Genomic DNA, 13558 nt, shown 5'->3' with positions numbered 1-13558 from the left:
ATTTATGTTTGCATAACAATTTAGTATAAAACCTGGGGATATTTGGGAATTCCCTGGCGGTCCAGTGGTTAGGACTCCGCTTTCAGTGCAAAGGGCTTGGGTGCAATCCCTGGTCAGGGAACTAAGATCCCGCAAGCTGTGTGGCCAAAAAAGGAAAAAAAAAAAACCTCCCGGGGATATTTAATATCTATGTATTCTTATGTTTAAGCATTGACACATATATAATGCCACCAGCAAATTAGTCTTAAATAAGAACACAGCCTTTCGTTTCCCAATGAAAATATTCTTCTTTTCCTTTGATATTTATATCAATTAATTTCCAGTTGAGTTTCCTTAGTGATCTTGGAAGGACTCCTCCATCAATTCTCCCGTACGCCACATAGTACTTATTCTTTATTTATGAAATTTGTAGCCATGAAGCAAACCATGCCCATCCCACAGGGATTTTCTGGCATAAACCAATTCACACTTGATAGTCCTAGAAAATCAGCTAATATGTTGAAGGCTGAATATATAAAGTTTTTCCCTAGCAATGTTATTCTGTTCTTTTAAAGATATATACATATATTTTTCTTTTGACTTCTGGATATTGTTTAATTTATGGCTGTTTGTTTGCTTGGTATATTTACCTAAAGGCTTGAAAGGCATGGCTGCTCTGTCATCAACTAGATTTAAAGGAGATTTTTCTAAAGATTTTGTACAAAAATTAAAGAATTTATAAGTATTTGGAGTAAATGTTCTACAGAAAGCCAGTACTGCACTGCAAATTTCTCTTTAAAATATTTTTATATTTGAACGAGGAATTTATAGCTGTTTGTCTTTCATTTGGCTCCTTTCCAAAGCTAAAGGCCAAGGAAAGAGAAGAAAATCATGGCAAGAAAGTTGCAGAATATTCCTACGGCTGCTTTTCGTGACTCTACATACGATGAGGAGGCAATGTGTGGATGGGTTCTTGGTAAAAACAGAGTTTGGCAAAAATATTCAGAAAACTATGAGGGATGAATAAACATCTTAGAAGAACTGGAAAAAGAAAAGAAAATGCAAAGTGAAGGCAAGTCTCTACTCAGAGTCGAAATAGCGTTCCTCGTTTTAGATTTATACAGACACATGTTTATGGCCTTATCAGCACTTTTAAGCCTGAGGACAACAGGGACTTTTAAAACCCCATTATATTTTAACACAATTTGTACAGTATTAGGGTTATTTTAATGGAATTCCTGACCGTAGATGTTATAATAGTATTCATTCCTATTCTTTGAAATTGATATTTATTAGTTGTATCAATATTTTTACTGCTTTTTGTTTTGTTTTTCTTTCCTTGAATATCTTCCTGTTTCTTATATGTATATACATATATAGTCAACACGCATGTTATATGTCAGCAACTTTATGTCAAACTGAATAAACTTAAAAAAAAAAAAAAAAAAAGGAAAAGAAAAATCTCCAAATCTACCCTTGCCAAAGTTACTTTTGATCATCCACATCTACTCTGGTTCTTACTCATACATATACTATACATTCAATTTTATATCACATTTTTTACTTAGGACCACATATACATTTTCTGATATTGTTACATAGTTTTTTGTTAAGATTATATAGGTATAAAATTTTTCTTAGGCCTTTTTTTTTTTTTTTACTAATGGGCATTTCTGTCTTTTTAATTATTTGGTATTATAAATAATATCAAAAGTCATCTTTATACCATGTATTTCCTCCAAACAAACGTTCAGAAATGAAAACATTGGAGGCCATGGAGTTAAAGCTCTTTGACACATGATGGTTGTCAAAGGAAGCTGCTGAATTTCAACTGTTAGCATTGCATGAACACAGAGGTTTCGCGGAAACTTTTTTTTTTCTAACGTTTTAGATTTTAAAGATACTTCTCCTATATATCCTTTCAGTTGACATCCACAATGTTCACAGCACAGCCCTTCTGTGATGATGGTAGTCAATTATTATTCTAATTCTATTGATAAGCAAACAAGGTCTCAGAGTTGAGTTACTTTTCCATGGTGACAAATACAGAACTGGAATAAAACCCAGACCTGCCTCAAAATACAGGGACACTTCCACTCTTCTTCAGTTTATTTTCCTTCCTACCTTTTAAACCAGAATCTTCAACCTGAAAATTCTCCACTTTCCTTAATTTTTCTTCAACACTTTACTTTCCTGTGTAAAAGACTTTCAGTCTCTACTCCAAACCAGGACTCAAAGCTCAAAGACTTTATATACAGAAACTGTAGAAACAGATCATCAAGAAAACTCAAGATACTGAGAAGGCACGTACATTTATTTTTCAGAATGATATTAGGGGAAGATTAGCTCTGGTAGGGAAAATGTTTTGCAGTTAGATATAATTATTCAGTCAGAAACATCATGAATCTAATTTTATAATGCATTTCTTATTTGATTTTAAAAATGAACTTAGCATCTTCTATAGACAGAAATGCTAAGCGTAGTGGAAAGAGGGCAAGCAAGTTAGCCATTATAATTACTAGCTATACTCATGCTACACAACGAAATGTTCAAAATGCAAGTAAATTTAACATCATAAAGTGAAAACAAAATGATTAAATTTTTGCAGATGTTCAAAATAAAATTTTGAGTGAGATGTTTACATTTCTTCAAATGTCAGGAAAACAGCGACAAGAAGAGAATGGTAAGCTGTCATCAGAGAAATGTAAATCAAAACCACAATTAGGTATCACCTCACACCTGTCAGAATGGCTATCATCAAAAAGACCACAAATAACAAATGTTGGCAAAGATGTGAAGAAAAGGGAACTGTTGTACACTGTTGGTGGGAATGTAAATTGGTTCAGTCACTGTGGAAAACAGTATGGAGGTTCTTCAAAAAACTAAAAATAAAACTGCCATAAGATCCAGCAATTCCACTCCTGGGTATATATTTGAAGAAAATAAAAACTCTAATTCGAAAAGATACATGCACCCCAATGTTCATGGCAGCATTATTCACAGTAGCCAAGATATGGAAGCAACCTAAGTGTCCATCAACAGATGAATGGATAAAGAAGATGTGGTACATATATACAATGGAATATTACTCAGCCATAAAAAAGAATGAAAAATTTTCCACTTGCAACAACATGGATAGACTTGGAGGGTATTATGCTTAGTGAAATAAGTCAGACAGAGAAAGACAAATACTGTATGATATCACTTAAACATGGAATCTAAAAAAATAAAACAAACTAGTGAATTAAAAAAAAAAGAATGAAAGAAACCTACCCAACACCACCAGAGGTCTCTGCAGCTGAGTGTTGGGTTAGAATTTCCTCTCCAAGACTGGCTACTGACTGGAGGAGGCTCTTCTGCTCTGCTAATTCCTGTTCCAACTCCTGCTCAAGGAAAAGGACAAAGAAAAACATCTTTGTTACTTTACGATTATTGTCTACAATCACAGCTCTATGTCTAGAAAATTCTCAGAGAACTTTGGTAGTAAGTTTTTAAGTTTGCACATTACATAAAAGGTGTGGTTTAGGTAACTGTTCAGACATGTCTCCAAGTCTTCTGTAGCTTTCTTTGGCTTTGATAAAAGATAATCTCTGAATAATCTTGAAAAAAAAAAAAAATCAATGAGAAAAGAAAATTTTGCTGGGCAATGGTGCCCTCAAGTGGTACAAAATGCACTTTCACTTTTCAAAAATTGATACTGCCTTGTTCTAACTGAAAGAGATCCTTGAGAGCAACAGCTCTCTTCAATTTCCCACTCACTTGATAAATTGGATCATCAATGGACTCAGCTTTACTTTTTCATTATTTATAATAAATGTCTCTACTCTTTGATAAAATATTTTAATATGCCCTATCCATAAAGTTAAGATATCAATGAGCAATCCTTCTCAGTCATCAAAGCTCATTTGTTTCACCTGGCAGAAATTTGCAATCCTATTTTGTGATGGTATCTACTTGAGAGCTGAAAGCAAATTTCATTTCTTTTAAAAACATGTAACTCAAGACATTTACCAATTCTCAGAGGCCTTTCTGAGGTTTTCATTATTTATAATAGAGGCAAGACTAGAAATAGAGGGCAGATTATAACTGAGTAACACTGTTTTAAAACTAAGCACAAGCTTTTCTTAGAGAACTGACTTTAAAATGACCAATCATTCCAGTGGTCACAAGTAAGTACATGGAAAGGAAACAGCCAGGTCCTGCTTCTGTCCAAAGAGAAGATAAAGGGGCATTCTATCTTTAGTACAGAAGGAACTTGTCCTTCTAAAACATTTCTCTCAACGTGTCTGTTTGGTCTATCTGCAGGCGAGAAGGTCAGGAAGTGCGTTACTTTTTGTTGCTGGAGGCTGCTCTGTCGCTGTTGGGTCCACGCGGTCCGAGCTTGAGCCAGCCATTCCTGAACGCCGGGGCTCTGAGTGGCAGCCAGGTCAGCATCGCTCTCCTCCTTCTCCTGGGCTGTCCCCTGCTTTAAACGAGGCAGAAATCAAGAGTCATACTACCCACTGGAAGACCTTAACCAAAACAGAGTGACGGCTCCTTTTTAGTGTGGTCTGAATAATGATACCAAAGTGGCTCCATTTGGACATGAGACCACATTAAAAAAAAAAAAGGTAACACAAAACCCACCGAATGTATGGCATTTGCAGGAGGGAGAACAATAAATAGATGATTATACTCAAAAATACTTGAGGGGGAAAAACTGTCCTTTAGAGGCTAGGATTTTAAGCTGACTGATGTGGTCACCACATATTATTCTGGAATTTTTTCCATGAGAATATAACTCTAGATATTATTTCCTTTACTGTCACCACCAGGACTAGACTCCACTGCCATCTGTTGCCACTCTGACTTTGACAAAGTATGGCTAAAGGAGAAAGCCAACGTAATTACTTATTACCCGGGCAGGAGTTTATTCTTCCTGCTAGACTATCCTGACGGAATTTAACAGGCCCTAAAATACGGTGTATCAGAATGGAACTAGTTCTGAATGAGTGCCTTTCTACTCCCATATATTTATATGTCAAAGGATAAATTACACCATTTCGGTATGACTCATTTACTAAATACGTATCAGCACCCACTGTGTGTCAGGTACTGTTTTGGGCATTGGGTGGTATTCAGCTCAGAAGCCAGACAAGGGCCCTGCTGGGGAGACAGACAATAAACAAACAAGATAAACTGGGATGGTGATAAGAGCTACAAAGAATGTGAAACTAGATAATGGGATGGAAAGTGAAGGGGAAGGGTTTCTTAGGCTGGGCAGGAAGGCGTCTTCAGAGCTGACAACGTGTGTGGAGTGCTGGCAAAGATTAGGGGAGGGGCCTCCAGGCCTAGGGAACCGCTGGAGCAAAGGCTGTAGGGGAAAGAAACTTAGCATCTCGGAAAGAGCAGAGACAGGGCAAGCATGGCTGGAGCGAGGGGAGGGGCCGGGGCAGGCGCAGAGAAAGGGAACATTCTTTAGGCTGCTTGCACGGAAGAGTCATCCTGCCGAGCTGCTGCTGTCCCGGCCTTTGGCTCTTCTCTGCCGAATCTGACCACGGAATGGGGTCCAGCCACCCCAGCTCAGCCCGCCTGACTGCCCACAAAGACCCTTCTCTTCCTCTTATTTTCAGAATTGTACACTAACTCTTACAGAGAAATAGATGGGGGCTGTTTCCCCTCTGTCTTACTCAATAGAATCTCATAATTAAACTGTAAAATGTTCCAGATCATGAACTTGGCAACAGCGGTATCCGTGCTTGAAGTGCAGTGAAGGAAACAGTGAAACCTACAGGTACTATTTATATTTCATCCTTTCCAGATTCTGAGCCACCTTAGCTCACAGGTACTTGCTTTCCTTTAAGGTGATCCAGCTCCCCAGTAAAAGAATGTGGTTTAGGTAGAACAACTGGCATGCCACTGGCCTAAAACATGTTATTTGCATTTCGCAGGACCTTCAGGTGGCTAGTGACACCCAGGTCAGTATGTTCCCCGCCCTCCCAGGAGTGCCTCTTCCAGAGAAGCAGTGATTTTCCTGAAGGTGGGAGGTTTGGGGTGGTCCGGCATTCCTCCAGGACTGAAGGCCACACATTTCTGCATAAAGCAGTCTCCCCCATCTGAGACCGCTCCACCTACCCAGAATAAGCTCTGAGAGATCCTGCCTTTTCCAGGCAAGGAGGAAACAGCAGGTCAAAACGGACCTGTAGACAATGACCCCAAAGAAGTCAGTGTAACAGGTTGAAAGCCATCCCTAGTCAAAGCCCCGGTGACAAAACAGGGCCATGGCCCTGACCTGCGAACTCTCTTTTGTGGGCTCCAGCCACTTCCTCTCTGCTTTGCCCTTCAGTAAAGGTTTGTTTTCAGAGCCCAGCCTGAAGACTCCCGTGGAAACTCCTCAGGGCACCAGCTCACCCTTCTCTGCAGGTAACTATAGTCTGACTGAGAGCTCTGATTTCAAATTCCTCACACTGGGGAAAAATGCCAATTGTACTTGGAAAAATAACAATTGAAATCTTAGGTCTTAAGGACAACTTAACCGCTTTTACATGCACAGACACATCTCAGATTCTAAGACAAAATCTAAGAAGGGGACTCATATTTGATTAATTGAATCCACAGCTTTAGAAAAAAGGAGATTATGCAGCATCAAAAACAGATGCCTAGTATGCATTTTCTCTGTGGTCAGGTTTGGTTTTTCAGTTAGCCAATTTTTCTCTGGCTGATTTCATCATTTTGAAACATCAGTCTTGGACCACAGGAAGCAAAAAATGATTAAGAAGCTGTTCGAATTTCTTTTCCTTTCCCCTTGGGATATGAAGGCATTGACAGAAGGAATAAAACAATGGTAATTACAGTATCTGAGGTCTGATAACAGTTTTCTGACCTATCTAGGGAATAGGAAATAAGGTGGATTACATGGTCCCGCCTGGGTGGGGCTATGTGAGCTGTTTATTTTGGAAATACTAGAAGAGTAACCATTTTTGCCAGGAACATTCCTTGGAACATTAGTGAGGATTAGAGAATGCTAAACATTAAATAAAACACTTATTTATAAAGCATTTCATTATTTATATAGGGTGAACTCTGTTCCTTAGATGAATGATAATGTGTGAAAATGATTTAAACTTATTACAAAGAAAGACATCATGTAACTCAAGAGATGTTATTATATGCCTGTGTCATATAGAGAAGGAAACTATTTTGGGGTGGGGTGGGGAGAACTAAATGGATTATTCACTGATATGCCTAGAAGTCCAATTAGTTAAAAAGAATGGCCATAAGACATATGACCATTTTACAGATAACTAGCACTGAGGAATTATGTGCTTATGGTCACACATGATTTAGGAAGGTATTCCAGCTCTCCTGAATTATGCAAACCCAACTTCACTGACGTCCACATTCAATGGAAGTTTTTTTCCCCCCAGTTAACGTTAGTTAATTTTAGATCAACTCCGAATTCTTTACACGCGGGTAAATAATCCTTTTCCCGGCAATAATAATGTAAACAGGACTCTTTTTATTCCTGCAGTTGGAAAAATAATCTCCTCAACAGCTCTGATTGTATTTAGAAAATCAATATTTTATATCCTGGGAACTCATAAGACGAAAAGATGATGGTATTTATAGATACTTTAAAACAAACAACGACCAATTTCAGTGCAAACACTGCCACATTTTTCTGTATTTACACTTCACACAGCAGTATCCCCAGGGAAGCTTACACTTTCGGGCAGTCAGAACTTTAGTCAATGTGAAGAATCCCTGTGGCCATGGGCGGGCAGGATCTGCTGGGTGTGGGCACCAGCCCTACCAGTCTCAGACCAGGCCTTGGAGCATGTCAGGAGTTTTTCCTCCCAAAGAATGTGGTCTGCAAACAGTTGCTGTTATTATTATACTGAGACTGGAGCACTTCCTGTTAAGTGCTCCTTGCATGAAAATCCTCAGCATTTTTTTTAAAAAGTTAAACACTACTATGATCCCTATTTTACAGATCAGAAAACATCAGTGAGACAAATTTTGGGAAGTTCAAGAATCTTGCCCCAGAGTCACCTACTCAGTAACTGGTGGCACCAGGCTGGGGAGACTTCAGAGTGGCAGTTCCAAAGCGACAGCTCGAGAACCAAGCCTGGCTTCTGGATATGCTTTGTTTGGCACACAAATTATTTTAAAATTTTAGAATAAAATGTCAATGTTTTAAAATTGGAAAATTTTAGGTATAAATATGCTTTCTCTGGAAGATCTAGCAATGCTTCCTGTAAATTCTGGAGCTGAGTAACAACTGGTTCTTTGACAGGCGACCAGCTTGCCTAGGTCCTGACTGGGTCAGCTTCACTCATTTATATTCCCTTCCCAGGCCCTGAGGCCTTGCAACTGTGCCAGCACCCCTTCCCCTCTTTAACCTCTAGATGTGCCTGTGTATTAGGCTGGCCCTTCCCTTCCTACCTGCCTCTAGGCATAGGGCACAACTGGAGATTGATAAATGATAACTATCCCAGAGATGAAACCTTGAAGTCCTTCCCTTTGTTTTGGTTTCTTAAAGTTCATTCACACACCAACAATGGGGGAAAAAGGAGGGGAAAAAAAAAAGCATTATGCGTTAGATTGACAATATCTTTTATAAAACTAAGTGAACTGTGGTATACTCTCCCAGTTAGAAAATCCTTCTAGTTTTGTTCAACTTTAATACTTTTAACATTTTACTTTTTGCTTTAATTCATAAAGTCAGATTGCGTGTGCATTTTAAAGTATGTGAATTTAACGTGAAAAGTTGCATTTTGTCTTTATTGGCATTTATTTATCTAATAGTGAGTTCAAATATTTTTTCATATGTTCATCGGCCATTTGTATTTCTTTTCCTTTGAATCACCTCTTCGTATTTTTTGTCTATATTTCTATTAGGTGACCTTTTCTTATTTTTTTATTGATTTACAGTAAGATTTCTGGAAATTAAGGGAATTAATTCCTGGTCATGTGAATTGCATAGTTTCTTCCATATTTGTCCATGTCATTTAATTTGGTTAATATTTTCTTGGTCATACAGAACTTTCTCATTTCTATGTAGTAATTTTAAAGAAACTGAAATTCTGGGTTTTGGTCATACTAGCAAAGGTCCTTCCCATCCTAAGATTTTTTTTTTTTTTAATACCCATACATCCAGAACGTTTTAGATTTAGTTTTTACATTAAATCTTTGATCCACCTGTGATGCACTTTTTTCTGTAAAGAGTGGGATAGGGAATCTAGTTTATCATATTTCAAGTGGTTTGCCTATTACTTTATTTATTTATTCATTTTAATTTTATTTATTTATTTATTTATTTTTGGCTGTGTTGGGTCTTTGTTGCTGCATGCGGCCTTTCTCTAGTTGTGGCGAGCGGGGGCTACTCTTCGTTGCGGTGTGCGGGCTTCTCATTGCAGTGGCTTCTCTTGTTGCGGAGCACGGGCTCTAGGCGCACGGGCTTCATTAGTTGCGGCGCATGGGCTTAATTGCTCTGTGGCATGTGGGATCTTCCCAGGCCAGGGCTTGAACCCGTGTTCCCTGCATTGGCAGTTGGTTTCTTAAACACTGTGCCACCAGGGAAGTCCCCTATTACTTTTTTATTATTTACACAGTGAATCATATTTTAAACAGTGACTTGAAATGCCACCTTAAACATTTATCTAATGCCCTTGTATACTGCGATCTCTTTTGGGAATATTTATTCTCATTTTTTGTTCATCCATTTATTGTGCCAGTACTAATTATTGTAATATTGTATTTTAATATATAAGAATAATTAACCCCTCATAACTCTTTACTGTCAGAATTTTACAGTTTTTTTCAGGTTTATTTTATTCCAGGTAAACCTGGTATCATTTTGTCACATTTCAAAAATATACAGTTAGTATTTTAGTTGTGAATAACTTAAATTTATGTTTTAGTAGAGGAAAATCTGACATCTTTAAGATACTGTATTCCTATCTAAAAATAAAGTTTCTCTCTATTTTTTCAGTTTTTTTTGCTATCACTCGGGTTTTAAAATGTTGAGATTTCAAATACTTTACATTTTGTTCATGTTATAGATGGAAAATTATTCTATATTATTTCACTAACTTTTTATTTATACAGGAAAGTTATGGATTCTCTATTTCATCTTTTTAATAAGCCAGTCTCCTTACTAAATTCTTCCATTGCTTCTAATAGTTTTCTGTTGACTAGGCTTGATGTTCCAGATCATATAATCATGTGATTAGCAAAGAACTGAAAATACGTAGTTTAGTCCAAAAAAATTTATTACACTGAGAAAGCAGAAGCAATCGCAGTGAATGTTCATTAAGCTCCCACTATAATATTTGTGCCATATCCCCTGCCAGCATCTGTACTCAAATACAGATGTTTCCCTCCCTCCTGATACTGGTTCCAAGACCACTCCCTCCCCTTTGATTCCATCTTCTCCCTTCTAACAGGAAGACTGTTGTGGCAATCTCACTTCTTTTTCATCAATTTTTCCTCTCCTGAGTTGTTTCCATCTCCCTGTAAACATGTCATTATTCTTTGATCTTAAAATGTAACAAATTTCTCCTAACTTACTTCTTATAGTTTATTCCATTCCTCTGTTCCTCTTTATAGTGAAACTCCTGAGTTTCCTGCACGCTTCCTCTCCAACTCCCTTCTCCATTCTCACTTTCATTTCAGAGGGTTTTTTGCCTCCACTATTTCACTGAAAAAGCTGTGGTTGGGGTCACAGAAGACCTGCATGTTGCTAAATCCAGTGGTCAGTTCTTAGTCCTCATTTTAACTCACTTACCCTCAAGTGTCTCCCAGGAACCCAAATCTCAGTTTTCTTCCCACCTCACTGCTGTTTCCTTTTTGGGCTCCTCCACATTTTCCAAACTTTTCACACTGGAGCATCTCAGCACTTGGTGCTCTTTATCTCTCCTCACACCCTTGGTGAACTCACGGAGTCTCAAGCCTTTGAGGACCATCTAGAGGCCGATGATTCGGTCTAGGTCTGTCTCTTGAATTCCAACCACTGCTTAACGTTGAGGACACATCTCAAACCTAACCTGTCCCTAATGAAACCATTGACCCAACTAGCCCTCCTTCCCCCAGTTCTCTTCCTCAGAGTTATCCACAATCTAATAAGTCCTCATCACTTCTAACCTCCTAACTGGTCTCTCAGTTTCCACCCTGGTCCCCTACAGCAGTTATAATTTGATCTTGTCACTCCTTTGTCCCCCGACACTCCAATGGCTTCTCAATTCCCCCAGCATAAAAAGCCAAAGCTCATATGATGCCTACGAGGTCTTTTGCACCCTGGGCCCCTGTTACCTGTCTGACCTCTCTCGTCTTGCTCACTCCACTCCAGCCGTTGGGCATGTTGAACAGACCAGGTAGGAGCCCACCTGGGAGCCTTTGCCCTTGCTTCCCCCTGAGCCTGGAACTCTATCCTCCCATGTCCACATGGCTCACTCCTTCAAACGTAACGTAACCAAAGACCATTCCTTAGTGTTATCCCATTATTATTGGAAGGCTTCCTTGGCCACCCTGTTTAAAACTGCAAATCCGCCCAGCCTTGCCTTTATCTACCTGCCTTATGGGTATTTCACCTATAGCTCTTATCATCTTCTAACTTAGCATATAATAATGTACCTTAATTTTATATTACTATCTGTCTCTCCCAAACATAATCCCTTGAAGATGGAATATATAGATATACAGATACAGATAGATGTTGCCCATGCTCTTTCACTCTATCACATAGAATAGTGGCTGGCACATAGTAGTTTCTCAATAAACTTTTGCTTAGCTTTTTTTTTTTTATTTTGGCCACACTGCACGGCTCACGGGATCTTAGTTTCCTGACCAGGGATTGAACCCAGGCACTCAGCAGTGAAAGCACGGAGTCCTAACTACTGGACCACCAGAGAATTCCCGCACAGTTGCTTAATTTTTGTGTAAGATAATAATAATAATAATTCTAATTTGTATAGATTAAAAAAGAACAAAATCAAAATATTAGACAATAATAGTATACAAGGTGCATGGGAAGAAATCTGAGTGAATGTGTTCTAAGTTTCTTGTATTGATCTGGAAGCAGATTAAGATATTAACTTACAATTTATTAGGTATGCATGATTAAAAAGTAGAGGAAAAAAACAAAGAAAAGCATTCAACCACTTATAAACAAAGGTTGAAAAGGAGAAAGAAGAATAGAAAGAACAGGACAAAAATGGAAAACAAAAAATAAGAATAAAAGTTCAAACATATCAATAATCACAATAAATTTAAACGGACTAAACCTGCCCTTCAAAAGTCAGAGGTTTTCTGACTACATATGTTTAAAACCAACAAAATATAGCTAAATGTTCTTTATAAGAAACAAATCTAAAATATAAGGACCCAGAAAGGGTGAAATCAAAGGAAAATTAAAAGACACGCGAGGCAAATATTACCCAAAAATAGCTCTAGTCGTCTAAAACAAAAATCACTATTAGGGAACGTTAAGGTCATTACACAATAGTAAAAAGGTTCAATTCACCTGGAATATATGACAAGTCTGAAGTTGTGGGTGCTAAATAAAAGAGTCTATCTGAAAAGTAGAATATAGGAGAAATAAGGGAGAAATATAAGAGTGTCATAGGATATCTTAATCCATGACCTATGTTTAAATATTTTTTAAAATGATGTACTTGATAGATTTTGGTAATTATTTTCATTTTCTTTTCTTTTCCTATGTTGCAGTTTTCAGGTGTCTGCATTCAAATAGTTCTTACAAAACCTATTTGAAAACCTATGCCAGACTGTGCAAAGCACGTATGTACATAAGTACGTATCATTCCCCAGCTGTCCCCTTTAGGTGTCCCGTGCTCAGAGGCCAGACCAGCCACGTGCAGAGATGCAGCGTCCACAGCTGCAGCCTCACCTGGATGTGGAGCTGCTTGTCGTGCAGCGCTCTCTGCAGCTCCAGGAGGCTCCCCTTGAGGGTCCTCAGCTTCACCGACAGCTGCTCCGCCTCGTCCTTTGTGTGAGCCTTGCCCTCCAGCAGCAGGTTTTCATTGTGGACTGAGAGCTCCGATAAGGCCACCACCTTCTGTTCTATTTCCACCAGCATGTTCTGGAACAACAGAAATAAGGCTGAAATTCACAAACCCTGCCAGTCTCTGCAAAGACCGTGTCTCACAGCAAAACCCAACACTTTACTAGTCTTTCACCAAAAGATCATGCCTCCAGGTTTTTTTTTTTTACCTAGTTTTCTTACAACCTTCAAGAGTGGTACGTAGATTTTAAAACTTCTTTGAGCTTCCTTTTTTCTCTTATTTAAGATTAGATATTATATAATGAAAAACATATGGAAAGCACATTTTATGTAGCCAACAGATAAGTAGAAAAGACCATTTCTTAGTGTTATCCCATTACTATGATTATTATACTATTTTAGTGTTAGACTGTTATGCTTGTTGCTAATAATAGTAAAGACATCACATGATGAGCCCCTTTTGTGTCAATTTAAAGAGGACTCTCTCTTTCAAAACATTTTTCTTTGGGTTGACTTTTTTCCCAGATTGATGCTTTTTTTACTTGATTTTTATTATTTTTGTCTTTTATATAACGTATT

The 13558-nt window shown here is 38.2% G+C and overlaps 1 protein-coding gene across 10 annotated transcripts in view; it reads right to left on the bottom strand.

Annotated features, from left to right (window-relative positions):
- Positions 1 to 13558, bottom strand: part of SYNE1 (spectrin repeat containing nuclear envelope protein 1) — a 442116-nt gene that overhangs the window by 133594 nt on the left and 294964 nt on the right. For 6 of the 10 annotated variants that reach the window (XM_082474323.1, XM_082474327.1, XM_082474330.1 and 3 more), the window contains 3 exons: positions 12866 to 13057; positions 4310 to 4444; positions 3253 to 3362 (listed from right to left, as the gene is read on the bottom strand). In XM_082474323.1, coding sequence (XP_082330449.1) covers positions 3253 to 3362; positions 4310 to 4444; positions 12866 to 13057 — 437 coding nt within the window. The remainder of the gene's footprint in view (positions 1 to 3252; positions 3363 to 4309; positions 4445 to 12865; positions 13058 to 13558) is intronic. The other 4 variants (XM_082474328.1, XM_082474332.1, XM_082474334.1 and 1 more) reach the window with 1 other exon arrangement.

This window comes from Balaenoptera physalus (genome assembly GCF_965194825.1).
Source record: "Balaenoptera physalus genome assembly, chromosome: 9".
Classification (NCBI taxonomy): domain Eukaryota; kingdom Metazoa; phylum Chordata; class Mammalia; order Artiodactyla; family Balaenopteridae; genus Balaenoptera; species Balaenoptera physalus.
This window is presented reverse-complemented; position numbering and strand designations above follow the sequence as displayed.